At 61.3% G+C, this 27,339-nt stretch overlaps 1 protein-coding gene across 1 annotated transcript; it reads left to right on the forward strand.

The window, feature by feature from the left end:
* Window positions 1-2,738: 2,738 nt before the first annotated feature.
* RASA4B (RAS p21 protein activator 4B) lies at window positions 2,739-26,496 on the forward strand. The gene is made up of 21 exons (XM_049639235.1): window positions 2,739-2,972; window positions 7,802-7,879; window positions 9,565-9,678; window positions 10,192-10,253; window positions 11,376-11,508; window positions 13,081-13,162; window positions 13,684-13,815; window positions 14,060-14,151; window positions 15,418-15,535; window positions 15,791-15,941; window positions 16,197-16,261; window positions 16,563-16,675; window positions 16,917-17,109; window positions 17,328-17,465; window positions 18,005-18,149; window positions 18,510-18,676; window positions 20,972-21,109; window positions 22,110-22,245; window positions 23,762-23,882; window positions 25,656-25,720; window positions 25,851-26,496. The coding sequence occupies exons 1-21, from the start codon at window positions 2,908-2,910 to the stop codon at window positions 25,970-25,972; spliced, it is 2,430 nt and encodes an 809-aa protein (XP_049495192.1). The 5' UTR covers window positions 2,739-2,907; the 3' UTR covers window positions 25,973-26,496.
* Window positions 26,497-27,339: the final 843 nt, after the last annotated feature.

The following is a 27,339-nucleotide window of genomic DNA, read 5'->3' on the forward strand; positions in this document are numbered from 1 at the left end:
TGCTTGAGTGCTTGTGACTGCAACACCCTGGCTTCCGGTGTCAGCATGAGATGAGGGCTCTGTGGTTAGGGCCGGCGCTGGGGGTGTCTGCACAGAGTCACTTCCGGCATGTGCTTTGGGGCGTTGTTTTCAGCTGGGTGTGGCCTTTGGGCCTGGTTTTCTGGCCCTCCCACAGAATCTGTGACACGCTCAATGGCCTTCTAAGGAATCCCTTTCTGTTTAAATTAGTCAGAGCTGGTTTCTGTTGTTTGGAAGTAGAAACCAGGGCAGTACGGCCCAAAAAAGCTAAGGGGGGGTTGTGGGTGGTATCATTAAAGGTCTAGCGCCCAGGGGCGCCTGGGTGGCTCAGTCGGTTAAGCCTCCGACTTCAGCTCAGGTCACGATCTCGCGGTCAGTGAGTTCGAGCCCCGCGTCGGGCTGATGGCTCAGAGCCTGGAGCCTGCTTCTGATTCTGTGTCTCCCTCTCTCTCTGCCCCTCCCCCGTTCATGCTCTGTCTCTCTCTGTCTCGAAAATAAATAAACGTTAAAAAAAAAATTAAAAAAAAAAAAAAAAAAAGGTCTAGCGCCCAGACAAAAGGAGGGTTTGGTCTGTTCATGTTTGCTCTGCGTGGCACAGCACAGCAAGGAGGCCCAGCCCCTCTCTGAAAGCTCCACTCCAGAAAGGCCTGTGACAAACTGGAGGCTTTCTAGGGACAGTGCCCATGGCAGCGTGGGATCTAGAACTCATGGCAGGGGAGGGGAGCCTGGCTTGGGGCTGAGGAGGCTGGGGAGAACAGCCATGGTTTAGGCTTTGAGGGCCACTCTGGCAGCTCGAAGGGTGGGGATCCAGACCTTGTTCACATCTGGAACAGTCTTTGAAGATGGACAGGGCTGCCTGTGGAGGAGGTGGGCTCCCCAGCACTGGGGGTGAGCAGGGACTAGATCCTGAAGTGGACAAAAGAAGCCTGGCTTCAGGGCACCTGGGGGGCTCAGCTGGTTAAGCATCTGACTTCAGTTCAGGTTACGATCTCGCAGTTCGTGGGTTCGAGCCCTGTGTCGGGCTCTGTGCTGACCGCTCAGAGCCTGGAGCCTGCTTCAGATTCTGTGTCTCCCTCTCTCTCTGCCCCCCCCCCCCCCACCGCCCCGGCTCGCACACACACAGCGCTCTTGCTGTCTCTCACTCTCTCTCAATAGTAAACTCTAAAAACAAATTTTAAAAAATAAAGAAAACCATATATGTCTGCTGTATCATTGTGACAGATACTGTCTCCAGTAAGCAGTACAAAGAATTAGGGATGTGGATTCGTTGGAGGAGGGGATTTGCGGCTGGGAGAGAAGAAAGACTGACTCTTCATTGAAAGCATTAACATTTTTTTTTAATGTTTATTTTGGAGAGAGAGAGAGAGAGAGAGAGAGAGAGAACAAGTGGGGGAAGGGCAGAGAATAAGGGAGACAGAGGATCTGAAACAGATTCTGCGCTGACAGCAGAGAGCCCGATGTGGGGCTCGAACTCACAAACCGTGAGCTTGTGACCTGAGCTGCAGACGCTCTACCAACTGAGCCACCTAAGCACCCCTGAAAGCATTTTTTTAAAAAGCAATCTCTACACTCAAGGTGGAGCTTGAACTCAAAACCTCCAGGCCAAGAGTCACATGCTCTACCAACTGAGCCAGCCAGGCACTCTCTTTCTTTTTCTTTTTTTTTTTTTTTTTAAAGGAAGCATTGGAAAGCATTGTAAATATCCAATGGCTTTTGAACTTGGTAAAGTGTGCGTGTGTTGTACAAATAACAAAATAGGAAAAGAAAACAGAAGATAAGAGAAAATAGAACCTGTGCTAGGGACCCACACATAGTGTTTCCTGGGCATCCTTGGCAGGTGTCACTGCGCTCTTGTTGCCGGTGATGAAATGAAACCAGCTCATGGCAGTTCAGAAAGCCACCCAGAGTGACCCAGCAAGGGAGTGGTGAAGCTGGGTCTAGGATCCAAGTCTGCAGTGATGTTTCAGACGGTGCCCTCGGAGCAGGGAGGGCGGGGGGGAGGGGGGACAGATGCCCAGGGCCAGTTATGGCTGTGCCAGTCCTAGGACTGTGACCTCTAGATCTGGGAGAAAGACCGCGAGGGGCCAATTCTGGAAACCTGAGCTCCTCATCCAAGTTCCCACCTCGGGGGAGGGAGGAGGCGTTAAGTGAGGTGATCACTGAGAAAGCCCCCTCTTCACAAACAGGTTCTCAAAAAGAATCCTGGTCTTTCAGACTCAAATACACTGTCCCCAAAGCTCTGGACTGCCCTGGCTCTGGCTGCCTCCTTCTGTGTCCAGGTGGCTCTAACATAAACACACATATTGTTTGCTAAGTTCGTCTGATTGTTCATTCATTCATCTTACACCTACGCAGCGCTTCCCACGCGTCAGGCTCCGGTGGCCAGGGCTGTCCTCCTCGCACGTCCCCTGCCCGCGTGTCCCCGCACTTGCCCGCGCCTCTGAGTACACACTAGGGCCCACTGCCCCGGTGAACCTGGGAACTGGCATTGGGACCACGCCCGCCGCCCCCACATACCCGTGGCACGGGCCACCCGGCGCCGACCGTCGCCCCCTAGCCCCACGGCGCCCCCGAGCCAGCAGGGCAACAGATCTCGGCGCAGGCCCCTCCCATCCCCCCAGGCAGCCAATGAGCGCGGCGGCCTGGGCCGGCCCCGCCCACGCCGGGGAGCCCCCGCCGCCGATTGGCCCTCCCGGGAGCACTGGCCCCCGCACGTGGGGCGGGGGCGGGGGTGAATGAAGTGGAAGCGATTCCCCCGCCCCCGCGCTTACCTCCCGCGCCTGGCGCGGCCCGCCCCCCACCCGGCGCCCAGTCCCGCGCTGGCCGCCCGCTGCACCCGACCCTGGCGTCCGGCTTTCCCGGACCCGCATCCCGCGTCGCGGACCCGCGATGGCCAAGCGCAGCTCGCTGTCCATCCGCATCGTGGAGGGGAAGAACCTGCCCGCCAAGGACATGTGAGCGCTGCCGCGGGTGGGGGCCCCAACTTTCTGGGGAGGGGCGCTGCCCCTTGTGCCTGACCTTTCTGGGGTCCGCACGGCCCGCCCACAAGTGGAGCAGCGGCGAGGGTGTGGCGAGTGTGGCCGCGGTGGGGGACTGGAAGGGAAATGGGGACAGTTAAGATTTGTTGCAGGCGCCGGGCAGGGGGTGACAGGGAAGGGCTGTGGACTGGGGAGGGGACGGGGGTCTATAAGGGGCCTTAGTTAGCAGGGAGACAGCGAACGGCGGCTCAAGAAAGGAAGGGTAGAGCTTTAACAGGACAGGGGCTGAGCGTGGGGGAGACCTCGCTAGGAGATGCCTCAGTGAACTGCGGGGGGTGTGGCTGGGGGGGTGGGGGTGCCCCCTGGAAACTAGGGGTCTTCCTCAGTAATTCCGAAACCTTTAGTACCCGGGAGTGTGCACCTGAAACACGCCCCCAGCGCGGGGGGCTGTCCCGGGGCTTCCAGCTGCGCTCTGGCGTGGAGGGTGAACCTGTAGGTCAGGAGGCCGGTACCGTGCAAAGATGGGGTGGCTGAGCCATGCGATGGCTTTACCTCCTCACAACTGCCCAGCAAGGCCGTTCTCATCGTTCCATTTTACAAATAAGGAAACTGAGGCTCAGAGACGTGAAGTGCTGGCTCCAAATGGCTGAGCACCATCTTGGGGCCAGAGCTCCTAACCAACACCAACATCTAGGGCTTTCCCTGGTCCCTGGCCAGATTTGAGGAGGTTTTAGGGGCCCCTTGTCCCAGCCCCTTTCTCAGTAGGTTCCAGAGATGAGTTGCCCCATCCAATCCTTGCCTCCCTCGCATACAGCCTTAGACAGCATCTTATCTCTGAAGCCTCAGTTTCCCCTTCTGTAGACTGGAGGTCAGAATCCCTTAAGCACAGGGGTGTCTGGCTGGCTCAGTCAGTAGAGCATGTGACTCTTGATCTCGGGATTGTGAGTTCTAGCCCCAGGTTGGGTGTAGAGTTCACTTAAAAATGAAATCTTAAAAAAATAAAATAAAATCTCTTAAGCACAAAGCTCCAGGTGCGCTGGCTGCCTGGAGCAGGGTGTGGGGGAAGGGGAGCCCAGAGGCGGCATTGGGTCCAAAGTCTACTGTCGGGAGCCCCCCTCCACACCCCTCCTCTGCCCAACCCCGGCTCCTCAGCAGGCACCTGGATGCGAATGGGGAGGGGTGCAGGAGGCTGGGGCGCGGGCATCTCTCCCCTAGGCGCAGTGGCCCCTGGCCCCCGTGAATTTCCCCCGCTCTCTCAGCGCCCTGAGCAGTTCTAGTTCAAGGCCCCCTGGGCCAGGCGAGGCCAGACTCAGCAGTTGCTATGGCAATGGGTGAGGGAGGGGGCTGTGAGGGCCATCTCCAGGTGGGTTTCTGAGCTTGTAGGTGGGGCGGGAGCTGAGCCTGTGGTCTCTGGGGAGAGCAGGCAACCGAACTCCGAGGAGGGTCTTAGCCTCCGGGCCCAGCCTCTGAGCACCCCCCTTGCTGGCACTGGTAACTAGGTCAGCTGGGCCTCCTCTGGCTGGTGGCTGCCGGGAGGAGCATCCCCTCCGTCTGTCACCTTCCCCCCCCCCCCCCCCCCCCCCCCCCATCCCCGCAGGCCCTAGTGCCTGGCCATAGGCTTTCCCCAGCCCTGGGTGGTGAAGCCTTGGACTGCGTCTACCAGGGAGCCAAGGTGCCGGCTTCTCTGGCCAGCCCTGCCTCTGCACAGCCGAGGGGCCTTGGGTCTCCTTCCCCGGGGGGAGTGGCCACCGAGGCCTGTTGGTTTGCCTCCGGGATCTCTTTCCTTGCCCTGCCCCCCTCCCTACTCACCTCCCCTCACCTCCTTTCCTCCGCCCTCCCCTTAGTGGCTCTGACCTGTCACCGGGCTCTTAAATCTAGCTGTGCCCCCCCCCCCCGCCCCCCCCCCCCCCCCCCCAGCCTCTCATGGTTGGGCTCTTCCCGGCCCTGCTTTTGCACACGTTTAGGATCTTCTGCCTTCAAACACTCCCCTTCAGAGTCCTCCAGAAAACTCCTGGTCATCCTTCAGGACCCCTCTCAGACTTGCGCTCTGGCTTTCCCTGGTGCCCTCCGGCAGGGCTGTTCATTGGCTGTTTTGTGTCCTCCAGCGGTTTGGGGGCAGTTAGGATGAAGCCCTTGGTGGCAGCTGCTGCTTCTTGGGCAGCCTGGGGGTGAGGGTAGGAACCGTGACACATTCATCTTGGCCTTCCTGGGGCTCTGGGGCCGCCTGGTCCACAGTAGGGGGGAATAAGGGGTGTGGAGGACCTTTCCATTTAATCCTTTTATTTGTCCTATAAAGTAGATATGCTCAATTTGTAGAAGGGGAAACTGAGGCTCAGGGTGTGCAAGTCACCTGCCAAGGCCACACAGCATTTGGGTAGGGAAGTCAGCATTGAAACCCACTCTTTCTGCTGCTGACAAGCCAAGAATCCTGGCTGGACCAAGGTTTCAGGCCTGCTGTGGGGCTCTGTGGGGACTGAGCCTTGCAAATGCCATGCAAATGATTTAGCTCCCGGATGTCAGGGGTTTGAAGATCACTGGAGGCCCCGCACTGAGTGCTGGAGGCAGGGGTGGTGGTGAGCCTGCCTCACTGTGCCTCATCAGCCTGTCTCCTGAGTAGCATCTCTTCCAGCCGGGACTCGCACACCTCTGAGGACGGGGAGCTCACTACCTTTATAGTGGCCCATGTTGACTGAGACTGTTCTAAGGAGGGAGACATCATCACACGGCCGCGGCCTGCCTCCCTGCCACCTCCACTCATGGGCTTTTCGTTCTCTTAAGGGCACAGAGCACAGCTGTGCTCCCCATCACCGACAGCTTTTAGAGCCCACCTGTTCCTGTTGTGTTTCCCTCTACCGTCTCCCATCCTTGGGTGCTTGGGTCAGCCAGACAGGAGCTAAGTCTCATAATGACTGGTGACTGGCTCCCACGCCCAGTGGCCCTGGGGACGGGCCCAGAACTATTTCAGGGCTTGCCCTGATCCTTCCCCTTCCACAGCCTGGAAACTGCCAAAGGCCTAAATATAGAGACCCTGCAAGTAGCCAGGCTGGGGAAGGAGAAGTCAGACGGGACCAGCCCAGGGGCCTCATCAGGGCAGAAGGCACTGGGCAGGGCCACAGGTCCCAGCAGCTGGCCAGGGATCGTGGTCGGGCCTCTGGCTTCAGCCAACTCTTGACACCGGCCCCTCTGCCCCACTGTGACCCAGCCACCCAGCTCACCCTGCCCCTGCGCACGTAGGTCTGTTCCAGCCTCCAGGCCTCCAGCAACCTTGCCTGTAACACAAGCCACAGACCTCACTCTTCATTCAGAGATTCATTCGCTGAGTGAGAACTGCGCTGTGGGCAGAGCTGGGCTACAGGGGTGCCAGGGGTGAAGGCAGAGGCGGGGTAGAGGGAGTCCACCCCCCAGAGGCCTCAGCCCACACCGATGTCTCCCTCCTTCGGAGTTCCTGGTGCAAACATGCGTGCAGCTGCCGGGGCCCTGCCGCCCAGCCCAGCTCCTGGGGTGCACAGGGCCCTGATTGCTGGAGGCCTAGGGCCCCCTGGCTTTGGGGTGGTGGGATGCAAGCTGGAGTGTTCCCCAGGGGCTCTTTGGAGGAGGGGGCTCCTAAAGGACAAGGAGAGGGGTTACAGGAAGAAGAGCAAGGCGTCTAGGGCGGTGCCAACATTTACTGAACCTCTCCCACCGGCTGACCCTCTTCGAAGGTCAGGGCCTGAGGCAGCCGTGAGCCACCGTCGTGGCCCCACCGTGCCGTGTGGGGAACTGAGTCTTGGCAGACATTTCCGGTCAGCATCAGGAGGACCTTTGGGATGTTTGCATCTCGTGGCTTCCTCTGCAGGAAGGGCCCCTTCTGAGAAGGGAAGCAAGACTTGGAATTTCCCCAACCTCCAACAAGCAAATACACTTCCTTTTAGTGGACACTGGGCCTGAAAGGCACTTCTGGAGACAGTCCTCACCCCCTTACTTGCCTGGGACCAGCCCTAAGCCTAGAGCACCCCAGGAATCCCCCACCAACGGAGACCAGGGCGCCTGAGCAGTCCCAGGTTGGTCTGCCCCTTCCTTCTTTCCCGGGTGGCCGAGAGCTCGGGGGCAGACTGTTACGTTTGTTCATTCATTCGTGTATCCAGGAAACATTCCTGGGACCCCTGTCCTCGCCCCTGGGGGGACGCAGAAGTGGCCCCTGCACTCAGGTAGTCAGGTGGGGATGGCAGCTGAGGACAGTACTCACGAGCAGTCCCGGGATGGAGAGAAGATGGAGAGTTTGTAGGCAGTGGGACCCAAGGGGAGACCTTACTTCCTGCCTCTGGGACAGGGCAGGGCTCTTGGGGGGGTAGGGGGGGGGGGGGGGTTGGGGGGAGGCTGAGGCTGGGAGGTGGGCCTTGCTGTCCAGGCTGGGGAGCAGCAGTAGCAAGGGGTAAGGGTTCAAGGGCTCAGAGGAGAAAACCGGCTGACTTGGGTGTTGAGAATAGGGGTTTCTCCAGCTTGCCCGGGGCTGTTCCTTGGGCACCGTTACAGGGCGGGGTGGGAGGAAAGGGTGGCAGGAAGAGGCATCCATTCATGAGCAGGGGCGGCAGTGAGCCGTTTCTCCCCTTCCCCTGCATCTGGGCAGGGGAGCCTCGGTGCCTCCCACACTGATGGCGGGGCACACGTTTTGGCCTGAGGAGCCTTCAGGCACCAGCCCGGGCCCTGGTACCTCAGACTTGATTGTCTTTCTCCTGGGGTCACCGAGGGGAGGGCTGGGAACCCCTACCCTCACCCTGCCTGCAGCTGGACGCCAGTCCGCCCCTCCCTGGCCTTCTGTCTTGCAGCACCGGCAGCAGCGACCCCTACTGCATCGTGAAGGTGGACAATGAGCCCATCATCAGGAGGGGGGGTGGGGGTGGGGGGTAGAAGGGGGAGGTCTTGGAGCATCTAATCCCCTGTCCCCCGCCCCCACCCCCAATGCCCTGACACACCCGCTTGGAGGGGAGAAAGACCTGACCCATAACTCCTCATGCTAATGACTGACCTTGACGCCCATCTAGGGATTATATCCAAGGGCTTCTCACCAACTCTGCTCCTTTTTTTAAAATTTTTTTTAACGTTTATTTATTTTTGAGAGACAGAGAGTGAGCAGAGGAGGGGCAGAAAGAGAGAGAGACACAGGCTCCGAAGCAGGCTCCGGGCTCTGAGCTGTCAGCACAGGGCGCGACGTGGGGCTTGAACTCACGAACCGTGAGGTCATAACCTAAGCCGAAGTCGGCCGCTTAACGGACCGAGCCACCCAGGCGCCCCGTTTACAATCTTTACAGCCCTCAAAAGGGACAGAGGATGATGATTAGGACCAGCAGCTGTCATTTACGGAGTACAGTCTGCCGGGCCCTGTGCTACACCTTTTGCAGCCCATTTGAAAACTTACAACGAGCTGGCTGTGATATTATTAAATCGCGTTTGCAGATGAGGAGCCCGGAGGCTCAGAGAGACTAAGTAACCTGCCCAGGGTCACCTACCTAGGAGGTGGCAGATTCGGACTGGAACCCACATCTGGCGGAGCCCAAAGCCAGAGCTCCTTCGCCCTCCCCGGCCCTTGCTCCCGCTTCCTGAGAGACTCCCACAGTGGTTGTACCCCAGAAAGGCTGCTGCAGCCTGGGGGCCCCAGCCTGTACCCAGAAGGGCCACTTCCCCTGGGTGTGGACAGAAGGGCTCCACGATTCTGGGCAGGGCCTTTGCGGTCTCGTGCCCTCCGTGTCCCGGACTTCGTGGCCAGAGCCGCCCCCCTGTTCCGCCCACCTGAGCGCCCATGGCTGACAGACTCGCGGTTCTTCCCCCCACTGCAAATAGGACCTCAAGTCTTTTGCCTCATTCCCTCCAAACCACGATACCAAGAGGGGGCAGGCAGGATGGCTCTGGTTGTCTCTGTGACGGACAGGGAAACCGAGGCTCCAGAGTTCAAGTTACCTGAGAAGCGGTTGGGGTGAAGGTGACGCCCTGAGCCTTCATCCGGGTCCTTGGGGGTTTCAGCTCTGCCCCACCCCCACCCCCACATGCCCTGCTGAGTCCCGTGAGCTGAGGGGCACTGCCCTGGGGGTTTGGCCAGAGCTGGGTGAGGCTCTGCCCACGCAAGACCTCTCTGGGTCAGGCTCTGGACCGTGGCTCCCAGGCCCCCCCAGGAGGATTGTCTAGCTCCAGGGTCAACTTGGCCATCCCCCTGTTCCCACCCTTAGTAAGTCTGTTCAGCATCAGGAGCCAGGGTGAGGCTAGGAGGCCGGGCTTCTGGTCCCGGCTCTGCCACTGCCCCGTTATGGGACCTGAGGCCAGCTCCGGCCACCTGTGGTCTCAGTTTCCCCAGATGGAAAATGGCCTGATGGATGCGGCCCTGTGCCCTGCCCAGAGCAGCAAGGAAGGTCAGGAAGGAATGATTAATGGTAGGCAGTAGGGTCTAGGACAAGGAAAACCATCCACTGGCAGAGCACTTGTTCCCGGGAGCGGAAGGAGATGTGGGGAAAGGTGGACTTAGGTCGCACGGCCCCGTCTTGCCGTGGCCTGGGGCCTGCGGGGGGCCCAGACAGGTGCTGAGGGTCCTCTCCTGTAGGACAGCCACTGTGTGGAAGACCCTGTGCCCGTTCTGGGGCGAGGAGTACCAGGTGCACCTGCCGCCCGCCTTCCACGCGGTGGCCTTCTACGTCATGGATGAGGATGCCCTCAGGTGGGTGGGCCCCCACTCTTTGGCTGGGGCCCAGACCCCACCACCTGCCCATTTCACTGCTGGGACTGCTGGTCGCTTTGCATCCTCTTTACAGCCTGGCGGGAGGGAGAGCCCAGAAGGGTCTGGAAGGGATCGGGGTTTGAGCGTGTGGGTGTCTGTGGGGGCGGAGGGTTCACTGGGCTCACACCGCATCGTACATGTGCGTGTGCGGGGACACAGGCACGGGTGTGCTGGGCCACGCGTGGGGGCTGCGAGCTAGAGAACCCACAGAGCATGAGCTCGGCAGATGCGTGGGCACACGTGTCCATCCGTGCGCAGAAACAGGGCACATACCCACGAGAGGGTCCAGAATGCAGGGCCTACGGGAGGGTCATGGGTCCTGCGGCAGTAGGCTCCTGTGAGTGACGAGTGTCAGCCTCCCTGCTTCCCACAGGGCCCCTGAACTGGGCAGGAGGGGGGTCCTGAGCCCCCTGCAGAGCCCTGCCCAGCTCTGGTTCCCTCTTCATCCTCCAGCCGGGACGACGTTATTGGGAAGGTCTGCCTTACCAGGGACACCCTGGCCGCTCACCCTAAGGGTAAGACCCCCGGGAGGGAGCCTGTGGCCCACTCTGGCCTCCCTCCTCTCTTGCCCCACTGCTCTGCTTGTCCCTGGCCTTCCCCCATTTCAAAGACGCTTCTTCTAGGCTGCTTCAGGGCCCGTGCTAGGGAGAGCCACGTCTGCCCTCCCTAGAAGGGCCTCTGGCCAGCTCCGGCACCCTGGCCTCTGTGCCCTGGGCCCCATTCTGCCCCCTGGCTGGGACCGCACCCCCCTAGGGCCGAGGGGGGCTGCTAGCAGTGGGATCTGAAGCCTCGGCGGGCAGAAGAAGGGCCTCTTCTATGCTCCATTGCTGAGGTGTAGAGGCCCCCTCCTCCCAATCGGGCTGGCTCTTTCCGTACCCCTGGAGTCCCCCCAGCTTGGGCCCCAGTGCCACCGTGTCCTAAGCCTGTGAGGGGTCAGCCTGTGGCTGGGCTGGGCCCCTTTGGTGACTGCCGGGATGCTGACATTGTTTCCAGGGTCAGCTCTTCCCCAGCCTCACTGTGTGACCCGGGGCCTCCTCTGGGCTGGGTCCCTATCTGCCAGGGAGGGTTCAGGCCAGGAGCTCTCAGACAGTACGGGTTCTGCTTGTCTGAGTCCCTGGGACTCTCCCGGGGCCTTCCCGGCACGCACCTGCTCCTGTCTGTGAGGCCGGGCAGGCATGCGGGGGTGGGGGGGACTTTGCTGACTCATGGAGCCTCTTGGCCCCTGCCAGGCCGGAGGCCTTTCCTGCCCGCTGCCCCCACCAGCCCCTCAGGGTCCAGTGGCCCAAGTGATGCTGTTCCCTTGCTGCTTCCCCGTCTGGCCTTAGTTCCTCCTCCAGCCGCCCTAGACAAGAGCCATTGTTTTAAGTTGGAGAAACTGAGTCAGGGTCAGAGCCGTCACATGCCTTGTGACACAATAGTAAGGACACAGGGGTCACCGGATTTGGATGCTCATCAAGCCTCTTCCAAGCGCTGTTGCTCAGCTGCTGAGCCTCAGTTTCCTCGTCTGTCAGTGGGGACAAGAGCCCCCGCCTCACGGAGCTTGAGAGGACCCCGAGGGGCCTGCAGAGGGGGCCGGGTGGCGCCTGGCGGGGCTGAGGGAGAGGGCCAGGCCCCCGGCTGAGCCGCCAGCCCTACAGGTTTCAGCGGATGGGCGCACCTGACGGAGGTCGATCCCGATGAGGAGGTGCAGGGCGAGATCCACCTGCGCCTGGAGGTGGTGCCGGGGCCCCGGGCCCGCCGGCTGCTGCGCTGCTCTGTGCTGGAGGCCAGGTGAGACGGGAGGCGCGGGGGAGCGGGGCGGAGGGCCCCACACAGCTAGGGACACCGGCTAGGACTCCCGGTGTGCCGTCCCCCCCTCCACGTCCTGGCCCTGCACCTCCTCCCACGAGGAGGGCCTCGGACCCGAAGAGGTTTCCTGGGTGACCGCACACGGGAGGCTATGTCTCTTGGGGAAAGGGGTGAGGTTCTAATGGTGGAGCTTCGGGCATCACAGAGGGGACCCCAAACTCTGAACGTGCAGGCCCAGTGCTAAGACTGGGCTTCTGCTGCCTTTGACTCCAGTATGAACTTGACCTGATACGGCGTGGATGTGTAGCGGGGTCCTCAGTGGGGTGGGGGGTGGAAGGAGTTGCTGGAAAACTCCAGATGGGAGGGGCGGGGTTCTCTCCAGGAGGGAGGCTTGGGTGGGAAGGTGGGCCTGAGTCACCTGTGACAGGGTTCCCCCTCCCCCCCCCCACCCCCGCTATTTTTAGCTGCAGGCTCCCCTCCCGTCCGGGCCTGAGTGTGAGTCACACACGTTCCATGAGAAGCGCCTTCCTTTCTGGCTCCAGCCCACCTCCACAGGGTCCTTGCTCGCCTCTGGGGCGGCAGGGTGGGGAGTGGAACCCCATGTGGGTGGGTGGCTTCCCTGGGAGGAAGATCTCTCTCCTGCAGATGAGGACTGTGGCTCCCCTGGGCTTTATTTTCTGTCCTGGGGCTGGAACGTGGAACAGCCACAAACACATGGAAAACTTGTGGGTGGCCGAGGCTCCAGCCTGGCCTCCACTCAGCAGGTGCCTGGGTGGGAGGAGTGGTCTGTCCAGACCTCTCTGTAAAGTGTGAGGGGCCTTGGCCCCCGCCGCCCCCAGCTCAGACCCTGCTGGGGTCCTGAGAGGCCTACGAAGCCGCCTTTGCTGCAGAGGCAGAAAGAACATTTCTCATCTTTCTGGGCAGGTCCTCAAGGCCAAGCTCTGGGATTCCTATTAGACGGTTCTGAGGAAGAAAGAAAACCAGGCATGAGAGGCTTTGAGCTGAAAATACCAAAAAGAGCAGAAGCTAATATTTATAGTAGATGGAAGAAGGATGGGCTTTGTTGTTTTGGCGCAAAGGGTCCTGAGCCGGGGGCGCCTGACCGCCCTTGGGCCTTGCAAAGGACCAGCTGTGGAGACAGAGCAGGATGGCCTATCGGGGCTGCTCATGAAACCCCCCTGGCCCTGTGGGGCAGGCCTTCTAGAAGCCCGTGATCTTAATTGTTGGGGCGATCTTCTCCATTCCACTGACAAGGAAACCGAGGCTCAGAGAGGTGGCCCCAGCTCAGTCCTGCCCTGGGAACAGATTGGGGGTGGGGCGGCACAGCCCGGGCTGTTCCACGGATGTGCTCGCCTCCCCCAGTCCCCAGAGCAGCAGCTAGTCCTGCCGAGTCAGAGGATCCCTGGTCTGGTGTGGGTGCCCCCGGAGGCCCATGGGGTGAACGCTGTGGGAATCAGGGTCCAGAAAAGGGAGGGGCGCTGTGCATAGTTACCCGGTGGGCCCGGATGACCCCCGCAACGGTCACGTGACAAGTGGATGCTCCACTTTCCCCAGGGACCTGGCCCCGAAGGACCGGAATGGAGCCTCTGACCCCTTTGTCCGAGTGCGCTACAGCGGCCGGACCCAGGAGACCTCGGTGAGGGGGCTGGGGAGGGGGCAGGCAGGCTCGGGGTCTGGCCTGGGCCCTCATCACCCGGGAGGTCAGGCTGGGACTACGGTCCCACAGAAGAGGCTTGGGAAAGCGGGGTGACCTGTGTGAGGGTGTTAACAGATCCCAGCCCTTCTGGCACCGACCCCTGCAGGCTGGGCCGAGACAACCAGTGTGGGGTTCATCTGCACAGTCCAGCAGCTCCCCACGTGGCTTTCCTCACCTCCAGCAAATAGCTGGGGTGGTGGGCGCAACCCTGGGAGGGGAAGGGGGTGGAGTCCTGGCTTCTCAGTGCCATCTGCTACCTTTTTGCTGTGTGGCCTTGGACAAGTGCCTTACCCACTCTGAGCCCCAGTTTCTCCCGGTTTGGGGAGGGTTTGAACAGGAAGTTTATCCCTCTCCCGCTGCAAGGCCCCTGCAGGGATCCCACGTGGGGTGTTTGGGGTGGCTGGGCCTTGGGGGGGGGGCCCTTGGGGTCACCCCACCCCTACTCACCCCGTTTTGGGCAGATCGTGAAGAAATCACGCTACCCACGCTGGAACGAGATGTTTGAGTTTGAGTTGGAGGAGGGGGCCGCAGAGGCGCTGTGTGTGGAAGCCTGGGACTGGGACCTCGTCAGCAGGAATGACTTCTTGGGCAAAGTGAGCACCCTGCCCCTTCTGGCTGCACCTGCCCCGCCTCCATTCCAGCACCACCCCCCTTCTCCCCTCCTCCCCTCCTCCCCCACCCCGCCCTGCTGCTGCTTCAAAGGGGCACTCCCCTGGGCCAGCCACTGGTGCTCAGGGACCCCCGGAAGGGACTCCCCCAAAGGAAGATTCCTTGGCAAGGAAGAGCGCTGAGGGCCCCAGCCCCAGCGCGGTCCCCCTGCCTCTGCCTTGTCCCCAGGTGGTGTTCAATGTCCAGAAACTGTGCGCGGCCCAGAAGGAGGAGGGCTGGTTCCGGCTGCAGCCCGACCAGTCCAAGAATCGGCGGGGAGAGTGAGTGCCTGGGGCTCGGTGGTGGGGCTGGTGGGCTCGGGGTCCCCAGGGCAGGGGGGCACGGACAGTGGCTCCAATAGGCGGGGCTGCGTGTGGTGGGGGGAGGGGCTGACGCAGCTCCAGGTTTCTTTCTGCGCTTGCCCGGTGGCCCAGGCTCCGTTATCCTGGCCTATCCTGCCACCTCTGGCTTCTCACAGCCTTGGACTCAGGCCTGTCCTCCAAGGCGGTCTCCTGCTTTCCACCTTCTGGCAGATTCTGGAACAGGCCTTCAGCCCTTTCCCTTTAAGGGTTTCTCTGCAGACCTCAGACCGTAGTTTGAGTCCCCAGAGCTCTGACTCTCCCCCCAAATTCTCCAGGAATAAGGTTGCCAGATAAAATACAAGCTGTCCCCCTAAAGCTGAGTTTCAGACAAACAATGAATAATTTTTAGTGTAAGTATGTCCGTGCGATGTTGGGGACCGACTTCTACCAAAGATATTCAGATTTAACTGGGTTTCTTGTGTTTTTATTTTGGTAAATCTGGCAACCCCCTCGAGGAAGCCCTCTGGCCTCCTCGCTCACCACTCAGCCCGGAAGTGGGGGATCAGCAGTGTCCCCCACCTTGGATGGTTCACTCTCTCTGCAGAGGACCCCAGACCCCCCATCCCCACCATCAGCGGGGCAGGGGCAGGGCAGGGTAGGGGCTGAGCCCCGCAGCAGGCATTTCCATAGGACGAGCCGTTTTGGCGGCTTCTACTGTATATGAGGCCATGTGCTAGTGCATCACTTAGTGAACTGTCCTGTGCTTCTGGACCTGGGGGCCTTAGAGAGGTTAAGCCTTGGTCAGCACCCTCCCCAGAAGGGGTCTGAGCAGAGGAGCTTGGTAGTTAGATCCATTATGGCGAGTTGCTTAATCCCCTCGAGCCTCAGTTTCCCCTGGCAGGTTGTTATGACAGTTGGGGATTGTGTATGTGGAGGAGCGGATCTCTGAGAGTTTACAGATTCAAAGCTGGGAGCCCCGCATGTCCACGTGGGTCAAGCGCAGAGTTCAAGGCGTCTAGAAGTGACAGGGAGCCAGGCGGTGAAAATGGGTGGCGTTCCCCTGAGTTTGGAGGCGGGAAGGGCTTTCCAAGCAGAGAGCACCTTGGGGAAAAAGTGGGAGGGGTGCAGTGCAGGGAACCAAGGTGGAGGGCAGGCCCCAGGGGGGAGTATGGAGGCAGTGCGGGAGGGGGCACGGCCCAGGTGGCCTGGGTCCCTGGTGGAGAGGTCACAGGCTGCCCGTTCCAGGGGCAACCTGGGCTCCTTGCAGCTGGAGGTGCGGCTGCGGGACGAGACGGTACTGCCCTCCGGCTGCTACCAGCCCCTGGTGCAGCTGCTGTGCCGTGAGGTGAAGCTGGGCACCCAGGTGAGGGGGCCCCGGGGGAAGGTGGGAGGGTCCAGGGACAGCAGGCCTGTTCTCCCTGTCCTTCTAAACCTGCTCTGAAGAGCAAAACTCTCAGTTCTCAGGATGGTAAGGAATTAACCAATGCCCAGGGCCCCTCGCCATTCTGTGGGAAAGCACCCCTCCCCCTTCCCCGTGGTGGTCCCAGGCCCTCAGAGTGAAGGGTTTGGGTTCCCCCGTGCGTCTTCTGACCCTGCCTCTCCTTGCTGCCTCCTGCAGGGCCCAGGGCAGCTGATAGCACTTATCGAGGAGACAACAAGCACCGAATGCCGCCAGGATGTGGCCACCAACCTGCTCAAACTGTTCCTGGGGCAGGGACTGGCCAAAGACTTTCTGGACCTGCTCTTCCAGCTGGAGCTGGGTCGTACCAGTGAGGCCCGGGAGGGAGTGGCCTGTCTGAGGGTGTGGTGGAGAGGGGAGCCAGGAGCCAAGGACTCCAGAGGTGCTGAGAGGGGAGAAATCTGGGAAGTCTTCCTGTAGGAAGCTGCCTGATCTGATTAGGGGGCAAAGGAAAGAGCAAAAGGCAGAGTTGGGGCAGCGGGCTGGGGGCTCCCAAGGTCCTCTGTCCTCCCCAAAGCCTGGTCCCTCTCTCAACCCCCCTACCCACTAGAACCTCTGCTTGTAGGTGAGGCTAACACCCTGTTCCGGAGCAACTCTCTGGCCTCGAAGTCCATGGAGTCTTTTCTGAAGGTGAGGTTGAGTGATATGTGCTCTTTGTTTCATAGATGAGGAGTTTCAGAAGGGCCAAGAAGCAGAGTGGGAGCTTAGATTCCAGTCTCCTGTGTCCAGGGCCCTTTAAGGCTAAGAATTGCCTTCATCCGTCCATCCTGTGGCAGCAGTGTGTCGCGCCGTCCCCATTGTGTGCCCCGCTCTCTCCTGAGTAGACACAGCAGGCAGATGGTGTAGGGGGTGGCTGGGAGGTCAGCTGCAGGGAGATGGCAGGCAGCTGGAGGTGGGAGACAGGACCAACGCCACTCACCGCCGCCCCCAGGTGGCTGGGATGCGGTATCTGCACGGCGTCCTGGGCCCCATCATTGACAAGGTGTTTGAGGAGAAGAAGTACGTGGAGCTGGACCCCAGCAAAGTGGAAGTCAAGGACGTAGGGTGAGGCCGGGGGCGATCCCTGGGGGTGGGGGTGTCAGGCCCTTTATGCAAATGTATGTTTTTGGCCCTTTCTGCCTGGGTCTGGGTCTACCTTTTCATCGCTCTGCCCACCTGTGCGTTGCCTGTGTGCCCCCGTCTCCGCTGATGCCTTACTGCGCCTGTCTCCAGGAGCCCCTGTGCAGCCGTGTGCACGGGCGCTGACCTCGACCTTCTCTTGCGGGTCCCCTGCGGGCCAACGCAGGTGCTCGGGGCTGCACCGCCCGCAGACAGAGGCCGAGGTGCTGGAGCAGAGCGCGCAGACGCTGCGCGCCCACCTGGCGGCGCTGCTGAGCGCGCTCAGTCGCTCCGTTCGCGCATGCCCCGCCGTGGTCCGCGCCACCTTCCGCCAGCTTTTCCGGCGCGTGCGCGAGCGCTTCCCCAGCGCCCAGCACGAGGTGCGCCCTCTGCCGGTGGGGCCGGGCGGAGGGAAGAAAGCGGTGGGGAAGGGGGCAGCTGTGGCGCCCGGAGGCGCGGTGTTGGGGGGGGGGGGGGGCTTCGAAGCGCCTGGCGGGGTCGTGGGGAGAGGGAGAGGCGGGGACAGCACCAAAACCCAGCGGGCTGTTCCGAGCCCCGGCCTCGGGGAGTCCAGCCCCTGCTCTCCCGCACCCCCTAGAACGTGCCATTCATCGCTGTCACCAGCTTCCTGTGCCTGCGCTTCGTCTCTCCCGCCATCATGGCGCCCAAGCTCTTCCACCTGCGGGAGCGGCACGCGGACGCCCGCACCAGCCGCACCCTGCTCCTGCTGGCCAAGGTGCGGGCCCGTGGACGCTGGCGAGATGCCCGACTGGGTGCCCGGGGGGGCCCTTGCCTGGACAGCGGTGTGCCCCCCACTGGCCCCAGGAACACCTGTAGCACCGCACTTTATAGTTTGCAAAGCGTTTTCACGGGCACCGATCTCGTGTGGATGAGGAAACGGGTCTCCGAGGGGCAAGAGGTTCCCCAAGGCCGTGTAGCCTGCGTGTGAATAGGGGGCCTTGTAGCCCCAGCTCTACTCACTCCCAGGCTGGGGTCGTCACACCCAGTGGAACAGGCTGATATTAAACTTGCTGTGAAAGGCCAGCCGGTTGGGCTCAAGTAGCCTCGACTGTCGGGTCCCGAAAGGTTTCAGACTCCATGGGGTGCTCGGCGCCGAGTCCCAGTGGGGATGGAATGGGCCTGTGAGCAGTGCGTGTGCTGCCTCCACCTCTGCTTCTACAGTGGGGGTAGCACAGATTTGGTGGTGGGGCGGGGGAGGTTGCAGGGGTGGGCCGTTGACCCAGCAGAGCCTGGCCCTCGGCTGTCCCCCCTCAGGCGGTTCAGAACGTGGGCAACATGGACACGCCAGCTTCCAGAGCCAAGGAGGCTTGGATGGAGCCGCTGCAGCCCACCGTGCGCCAGGGCGTGGCCCAGCTGAAGGACTTCATCACCAAGCTGGTGGACATCGAGGAGAAGGAGGGTGAGCTCTCCCGGAGAGAGAAGCCCCGCGCCCCGCGCAACCGCCCCAGACACGCGTTTGCTCCGCCCCCCGGCTGGTGGCCCCGCCCACACCGGATCCTCCTCCGGCCCCGCCCACAGCTTCCAGGTGTCGTCTGCCCCGCCCTGTGTCTCCGGTCCCCACCCGCCTCTGCGCCTCTCTGGTTGCATCCGCGGCCTCTTGGTCATGTTTGCCCCGCTCCCTGCCCCATGGCCTGGCCTGCTGCCGCCTGTGCCCCTCGAGGCCCTGCCCACTGCCTGCTGTCGATGTTTGCTCTGCCCGAGTCCCTGCTTCAGCTTGGTCTCTCGGCTCACATTTTGCCCTCCCTCCCTTGCCCGCCAGAGCTGGGCCTGCAGCGGGCGCTGAGCTTGCAGGCGCCGCCGGTGAAGGAGGGGCCGCTCTTCATCCACAGGACCAAGGGCAAGGGTCCCCTCATGTCCTCCTTCAAGAAACTCCACTTTTCCCTCACCACCGAGGCCCTCAGCTTCGCCAAAACGCCCAACTCCAAGGTGGGTGAGGAAGGAGGTGGGCAAGCGGGGGCACCCTGGAGGCACCTGTCCCTCCCTTGGAGCCCATCCCAGGGTCCACTGGGATCAGAGAATAAAGCCGGGCAGGACCCTGTTTGGGTGGCAGCCACAGTATCTCTTAAGACTCACCGGAGGGAAGCTTCTCTTCCCCAAGGGCTGGGGGTGGGGGGACAGTGCTGCAGTGTCAGTCCTGGCTTCCTGGTGCATGAATTGGGTGGGGGGCTGAGGGGTGCTTCCGGGAAATCAAGGAATTAGAGAGGGTCTGGGAGGAGTCCTGGTTTCCAGCTCTAGGAAGGGTCTCAGTCCCTCTGAGCCTTGTTGCCTTGGCCTTCAAGTTGAGGATGATGGTCCCTATGTGCCAAGCTGTTGAGGGTAGAGGAGATGGTCGCTCTGAGGTGCAGCGCCTGGGCCCTGCACGGGGCGGGATCTTGGCCAGTGGAATGACTGAAGGCCCTGGGCTGGACCCTCTGTGCTTTTCTCCCAGGAGGGGCGGAGGGCATGCTTCTTGGGCAGACCTGCTGACGCCTAGCTGGGCCGACCCGGCCCCCAGTCAGTCAGGCTCTGGGGACAGTCTTCCGGGGATGCCCAATCCAGCCCTGAGCAGTCGATGGGGGAACTGAGCTTCCTGGGTGACTCCTCAGCCTGGGCCTCTTGCTTTCCAGCGCATTCCACTCTAAGCAGCTGCCTGGCCATTGAGTCCCCTCAGCATTTTCTGCAGCCTCAGCAGAGCCCAGCAGGACCTTCCCTCATCCCCCTCTGGGCTCAGCATTGAGCTCTGCCCTGTTGTGGACATACCGCCTATCCCCCTGTGCAGCACCACCCCCGTCTGCCCCCCTCCTGTCTCCCCTCCAGCAGGTGTACCCCAGAATAGGCAGCACATCCTCTGCCCTTTTCTTTTTTTGATTAAAAAAAATTTTTTTTAATGTGTATTTCTGAGAGAGAGAGAGAGAGAGAGAGAGACAGAGCATGAGCAGGGGAGGGGCAGCAAGAGAGAGACACAGAATCCGAGGCAGGCTCCAGGCTCTGAACTGTCAGCACAGAGCCCGACGTGGGGCTCGAACTCATGAACCGTGAGATCATGACCTGAGCTGGTCAGACGCTGAACTGACTGAGCCACCCAGGCGCCCCTGATTTTTTTTTTAATTTTTTTTTTTAACGTTTATTTATTTTTGAGACAGAGAGAGACAGAGCGTGAACAGGGGAGGGGCAGAGAGAGAGGGAGACACAGAATCTGAAACAGGCTTCAGGCTCTGAGCTGTCAGCACAGAGCCCGATGCGGGGCTCGAACTCACGGACCGTGAGATCATGACCTGAGCTGAAGTCAGACGCTTAACTGACCAAGCCACCCAGGCGCCCTGCCCCTGATTTTTTAAAATACAGAAAAAAAAAATTTTTTTTTTATTTTAGAGACAGCACATGTGAGAGGGGCAGAGGGAGAAAGAATCTTAAGCAGGCTCCACGGTGAGCATGGAGCCTGTGCAGGGCTCAATCCCACAACCCTGGATCATAACCTGAGCCGAAATCAAGAGTCAGATGCTTAACCGACTGAGCCACCCGGGTGCCCCTCCATCCTCTGCCCTTTGGGAGGCTCTGCCCCAAGATGGCTCAGATGTGTGTCCTCAAGGCTCCCCTCCAGGTTTCCCCACTCGCTGCTCGTCACTGAGGCCAGCAGGGGTTGGTGGGCTTGGATGCCAGGCTGGAGGGTGTGGGTGCTCTCCAGAGGGCCGCGGGGACTGGTTATTTGTGTGCTAAGGGCCCCGGCAAGCTCTGACGGGAGAGACGAGGGGCTGGGGGCCGCTGGCACAGGCGGAGTTTCGGCAGCTTGGGGGCCCCTCGGGGATGTGGATCTGTTAGGCGCAGAACTCCCCATCATCCCGTTTGTGTCTTACCATATTGGATGACGACAGGAGTGAGAAGGGGCCAGGAGGTGGGTTGTGACTCTTAGAGCTGGGCAAGGTAAAGGCAAGTTGGGGAATTATTCATAAGGGAAAAGGCACAGGGTCTGATTCTGGCAGGTGCTACCTTCCAGCCCTGGGGAATGCTGGGATTCCAGACAATGTTTCCCATGCTCAGACCTCCCGGGGCCGCCGGGAACCCTCGAGAGGCCAGGCATCGGTCACCATCTGTCTGCACTGCATCTGGCCGAGGTCACTCACAGAGCTGGGTCCTCTACGCCAACCCCCGCTGCTGCAGAAAGGGAGACTAAGGCCCAGAACTAGGAAATGGGGGGGGGGGGCCCGGCTGGGACCCTGAGTCTGCCCACTCCACCCACTCCAGAAAAGTGCCCTCATCAAGCCGGCCAACATCCGGGCGGCGGAGAAGGTGGAGGAGAAGAGCTTCGGCAGCTCGAACGTCATGCAGCTCATCTACGAGGACGATGCGGGCAAGCCCCAGACGGTCTACCTGCAGTGCAGGGTGGGGGCCGTGGAGGGCCCTGGAGGGGAGGGGCGCTGTGGGAATGGCCACCTGGGGGGCGGCTCCACGGAGGCCCCAGGGAGTCCCCTACCCCTTTGTCGGCCACATCGGGTCCAGCAGGGTGTGAGATCCGGCGTGTGTGTGTGTGTGCGTCTCGTGTGTCTGTGTCCTAGACTCGGGGTGCCGTGCCTGCCTTTCCCTGGGCCTGTCCGGTTGCCCACATGTAGGTCTGTGCGAGGCCCAGCGTCTGGACGTGTATGTCCCCATGATTTGGAGCTTCGTGTTGTACCTGTTTGCGGGAAACTGGATTTCTGAGTATGTGTGTTGGCGCCTGTGTGTTTGTGTGTGTGTATCAACATGTAATAATCACACGTTTACGGACGTGTGTGGCCCCGAGTGCGTGACCTCAAACCGCCTTCTCGTCTTTTCACGTATTAACTCATTCACTCATCTAAAAAATATCTGGTGAGCACGTGCAAGGTCCCCGGCTGTTCTCAGCGGTGGGGGTTCAGCGGCAGGCGGAACACAGCCTTGCCCTGGTGGAGCTCGTGTCCCAGGGGAGCAGATGGATGTTAAATAAATATTTAAAATGTCAAATGGTGGCAGTGCCTTCAAGAGCACAAAGGAGACTTAGGGAGGGAAATAGGACGACGTAGGCTTCGGTGGGGGGAGGACCCCCGACGTGTGGCATTTGAGCAGGGCCACTGTGAAGGAGGGACCATGTAGGGGGGACGCAGGGATCAGGAAGGAAGGCTGAAGTGGGAGGGGTTTGGCTTGTTCTGGGAAGTGACAGTCCCAAGCCACAGGGTGAAACAGTGACAGCAGGGCCACCACGTATCGTCGGCAGGGGGTATGCTGCCCCAAGGACAACGGAGGGGGCCGGTGCTGGCCACGGTCCAGCCCACGCTTTGCGCTTTGGCCCACGTGCTTGGGAGTGCCAGGGAGGGAGGGCTTCCCGGAGGGGGTGACCTCTGACCGCCGCCCCCCGTGTCGCCTGTAGTGCGTGAACGAGCTGAACCAGTGGCTGTCTGCGCTGCGGAAGGTGAGCATCGGCAACCCTGGCCTGCTCGGCTCCTACCACCCTGGCGTCTTCCGCGGGGACAAGTGGAGCTGTTGCCACCAGAAGGACAAGTCAGGTGGGAGAGGAGGCGCGGGCCCCTACCCTGCACCCATCCACGCGGGGCCTTCGAGCCCTGGCTTGCTGGCCTGGCTTGGGGGGCCGCCTGTGCGCCTGCGGGAACTCGCCAGAGGCCGGCCGGCCCCTGCGGGTGCTCCGGGCAAGGAGGGTTCGTGACTGGCTGGTTTGGGAAATGCTGTGTGGTGTGTGTGCCACGCGAGGGAACACGGAAGGCCCTGAGGTGGCCTGAAGCCCAGTTGGGATCCCGTTTCTAATACCCTGTGACCCAGGGCTCCCTAACTCACTTGACAGGAAGCCTTTTCTTGCCCAGTGACTGAGGTTCTTGCAGAACCAGGGTTCCAAGGAACACGCTTTAGGAATTCCTTGCTGATGAGGGCAAGAGAGGGCCCCGGAGTTCGCAGTCGGGTACCGGAGCTGTGGGCGGGGGGACCCTGGGCACTAGAGGGCTGGCCGGGAGGAGCCTCTGCTAGAACTTCCGGTGATGACGGAAATGGTATGTGTCTGTGCTACCCAGTACCGAGCACGTGCTGGTCGTGAGCGTGTGTCTAGGCTTGAAATGTGGCTAGTGTGGCCCGGGAACTGAGTTTTAAGTTTGTTTTCTCGTATATAATTTTATTTTAGTATTGCTATTTTTTTAATGTTTAACCGAGAGAGAGCGGGAGCAGGGGAGGGGCAGAGAGAGGGGGGCAGAGGATCTGAGGCAGGCGCTGCACTGACAGCAGAGAGCCCAATGTGGGGCTCGAACCCATAAACCGCGAGATCGTGACTTGAGCCGAAGTCGGATGCTCAACTGACGGAGCCCCCCAGGCGTGGCTAGTGGCTACCCTGTCGCACAGCTCAGTTCTGGAACTGTGACGATCTTCCCTTACCTCCAGCTGCTTCACAAAATTCTTGCTCCCCAGTCACAGAAGAGCCTCAGCCCTTGGAGCCCCCCTGCCTCCAGGCCGGGCCCCTGGAGCCTGGCACGGAGGCCCTCGGAAGCTGACCCACCCACTCTAGCCCGGGCCCGCGTGTGTGACTGAGCAGTGGTGGGTCTTTACAAGGGTGTCGCTGGTCGGTTGGCCTGACCTGGAGCCGTTGGCTTTGACCTTCTTGGTGACAACCCTCGTCATTGGTGAGGGGGGCTCCCCAGGGCACTAGGTGGCAGGGTCTGGTAGCCCATTTTATGGAGGCGGAAACTGAGGCTTACCAAGGGCCGGTACCTCTGCCAAGGTTGTAAAGCCAGCAGGTGGCAGGGTCAGCTCATTCCAAGGCACAAACCCCTCAGCTTCCCTCCTCGTGATCTTACGGTTCCAGGGCACTCCCTTCTTCCTTCCAGAAGGTTGTGCAGCTCCCATGCTCTGCCTTCCTGTGTCCCAGGGCTCAGAATCCGAGGGATGAGTTGCTGCCCTCCCGGGGCCCCCGAGCACACTCCTGTCCCTCTCCCGGCCTCAGTGTCCCCACCTGCACTCCCAGGAAGTTGGACGTAAGCTCTCACAGGGCCTGCCCACACCGTGCCCTCTATGTGCCCCCAGATCTGGGCTGTGACAAGACCCGGTCGCGGGTGACCCTGCAGGAGTGGAATGACCCTCTCGATCACGACCTGGAGGCCCAGCTCATCTACCGGCACCTGCTGGGCGTGGAGCCCACACTGCGGTGAGGGGGCCCGTGCAGCCCCAGAGAATGTGCCAGGCGAGGCCCAGAGTTGGGACTCGGGCTCAGGGCTGCTCTGTGTGGCTGGTCTCTCCCTTCGCATCAGGCCCGGCATGGGCCTGCCTTTGGTGGCCACACCTGGGGAGGGACACATAGGTCTCTGCGGCGTGAGGCACTTAGGGCAAAGGTCCATGGAAGCCCCAGCCTCCCAGCCTGTCCAGCCTTCCTGTTGTGCCCTCGGGGCTCAGGGGTTGCCCTCGGGCACCTCTCTGAGTTCCTCAGCCACCTCCGTGATGCCCTGGTTCCCAGCCCTGGCCCCAGCTCCCCAGCTCAGGAACCAATGGGATGCCTGCACCCTACCCCACTGACTCAGAGGCTCTGGAGGACGAGGCCAGCATGGCGATATTTTTAAGCAACCCGGTGTTTCCTGAGAGTACTGCCTCCCCGAGTCTGCGGAATGGGGGCGGTTTTCTCTCCCACACTCCTGTCCCCGGGCCCCGGGGGAGGGGGGCTACAGTCCTCGCTCCTTCATGACTTTTCCTTGTTTCCAGCGGTTAACTCTCTTCCTCAAAACCCTTCAAAGCTCATGCGGTCAGATTAGAACCACTTGCCCCCTTGTGAGCCACAATCACCAGTAGCCTCCAGGCCACCCTGCAGCCACCTCCTTTCTGCCGGTGCGGCCCTGTCACCAGCTCCCTCTCCACCCCTACTCTGGCCCCCTTGTTCAGGGACCTCATCCTCCACCTCCAGGATGAAGCCACCACCTTGTCTGCTCTGTTCCTGGGACCCACGGTTACCCCCATTTAAGCCAGGAAGTGGCAAAGGTTTGAACCCAAGCAGCCTTGTGTTCGGGTGGTCCCAACACGGGACCAGGGCTCATAGCCCCAATCACAGCACCCTGCCTGGAGAGCCTCTCCCACCTCCGGAACGCCTCGGCCACCCTTCTCATTGCACCCACCTCCTTGCCACCCACACCACCAGACCTCCTGCCTCACCCGCACCTCTGATCCACTGACAACGGTGGCCTGTCCTCAGCCCTGCTGTACCCACTTCCCATGGCTGCTGGTACCAATTACTGGACACTTGGTGGCCAGAAACAACGCAGATGTATTCTCTCGCGGTAAATGTCGAATAAGTCAATGAACAGAGCAGGTGAGGGCCTGGACCGACCCCGCAGGACCTAGAAGGCATCTGAGGAAGAGGACCCCGTTAGATCTTAGCACAGGGACACCTCTCTTCCAAAACAGATCAGGGAGACCATCCAAAGGGCCAAGCCAGTCGAATTCCTAACTAAGGAACTTCAAGCCTGGGGTCCACTTGGCCGCCCACTCTCCCTCTGTGCAAACTCACAGGACTGTACCTGAGAGGGCCCAGGGTGGCCCAGGTCTGGTGGACCCCGGTTAGGAACCCTGCTTGAATTGTCAGTTTCCTATTTCCAGAAGAAAGAAGCTGGTTCCACAGCCAGTTAATAGTGGGGCTTTCAGGCCCCAGTTGGCCCCTTTCCCCAGGGCCCTCTGAAACAGGAGTGGTGCCTTCTGATGACCACCGCCCCCCGCTCCCCCCCCCCAGCTGCCCCGTTTTAGAAGTGGGGAGGACCAGAGGACGCTGGAAGAGGAAAAGTGCCAGGGGACCAGGGGACCAAGACCTGGGCCTCTGTTTCTTCCCCACAGACTGAAAGGGTCAGCCCCCCAGTCCCAGGACCCCATCCAGCTCAGGGGGGTCACCCAGCCTTCCTGGCGAGGGCACCGGGAGCCCTCACTCTGTCCTCCCCCGCAGGGAGAAGCACCGGGAGCTGAGCGCGGGCACAGAGACGGGCTCTGTGCTCACAGGCCCTGGCGGAGGTAGGTCACCCCCCGTGTGGACTCTTGCAGGGGCCCGAGCTCCCTTCAGGGCTGCTATGGGCGGGGCCCCACTCCCAGGGGCTCTCTGGCCTTTGGCCCCACTTTGCCCCCATCCCGCATCTGCCTCCAGCCCCTGAGGACCCACTGGCCCAGCTGCTGCAGGTGCTGCGGGACCTCCAGGAGGCCCACAGATCCAGCCCAGCCAGCTCACCGCCTTCCGAGCCCAGCTGCCTCCTGGAGCTGCAGACGTGAGGCCTGCCCCACACTCCCTGCCGAGCCCCCTGACCAGTGCTTGGAGACCCCGCCCCCCGCCCCCATGTGCTTCTGGCTCTTCACTTCAGTCCCCCTCCCTGGGGAGCAAGGCTCAGGGCTCTCCTGGGCTGGGTGAGTCCGAAGGGACCAGGCAGCAGGGGGTCCATTGTCACCCACCTCAAGTCTCTAGGGGACTTGGGGAGCTCCTGCTTCTCGGTGAAGCTTGGCTGCTCCCCGCGGGCCCTGCAGCCCTCGCTGCTACTGGCCCAGACTCTGGGGACCCCTCCTGCCCAGGACAGATCTAGCCAGAAACCACCCCTAGGATGGCCCCTGCCTGTTGGACTGATGCTCCTTGGGCCCAGAGAGGTGGGAGGGGACACGGATCCTAGGAGGCCAGGCCTCGACCTCAGCATCCCCTTCGCTCCTGGCCACCCCCACCTGCTCCCCTGCGGCCACTGCCTGGGCCCCCTGGGAGAGCTTCGCGGTGCTCTGTCGCTGACAATAAACCTGCTGTAACTGCCTGGCCTCTGGGGTCTTGTGATGGGGGTCGGTGGAGGGAGTGGGCCTGGGGACTCCAGTGGCTCTTGTGGGTGGCCAAAGACTGGGACCACCAGCATAGCCTTTGTGTATCCCTTCTGTCTCCCACCCCCAAATCCCGGGGGGATTCCCTCCTCCCCACAACTGTTGTCCCCACCACACCCCTGGCAGGCTCCAGAGCCTGACTTGTCTCCCCTTCCCTTCCTGGCATAGGGGGTGCTGAGGCTGCGCCCCCCCAGCAGCGTCTGTTCTCTGGCTGCTTCCTTAGGGCCTCACACAAGTCCGCACACCTGTTGAATCTCCTTGGGTTTCAAGAACCTTGTGGTCAGGGACTATGGACCCCAGGGTCTGCTGTGCCCTAATGCAGAGTGAAGGGGAAAGAGGTGTGCACTTAAGGGGCTGCCACAAGTAGAAGCCCAGGCTTTAACCGCATACACGCGGCCCCGTAGTGTCACCCACCACCCTGTCCTCCAAAAGGGTCCTGGGGTGGGGTGGCTGCTGCAGCCCAAAGGAGGTTACAACAAAGTGCCTGGCCATGTACCCCCGCACCCTCAGGGTCTCTCAGGCAGGGAATGAGGTCCCGTTTGGGTGAAAACGACATCCCCTTTTCCCCTCACCCCCGCCCAGAACAGTTAAGTAGCAATCCCTCGTCCAAACTTTCCCAGGATGGCCCAGAAGGGCGGGTTACAGCCTCAGGGCATCGTCACCCTCCTTGCCTTCCATTCCTCCCTACCTACTTAGCCTGGTGTGGCCTGGCTTGCAGGCGGGTGCCTCCACTTCCTCACCCCAGGGGCCCAAAGCTCCAGGAGGAAACAGCCCCTCCCAGGAAG

This window comes from Panthera uncia, chromosome E3 (genome assembly GCF_023721935.1).
Source record: "Panthera uncia isolate 11264 chromosome E3, Puncia_PCG_1.0, whole genome shotgun sequence".
NCBI classification, from domain to species: domain Eukaryota; kingdom Metazoa; phylum Chordata; class Mammalia; order Carnivora; family Felidae; genus Panthera; species Panthera uncia.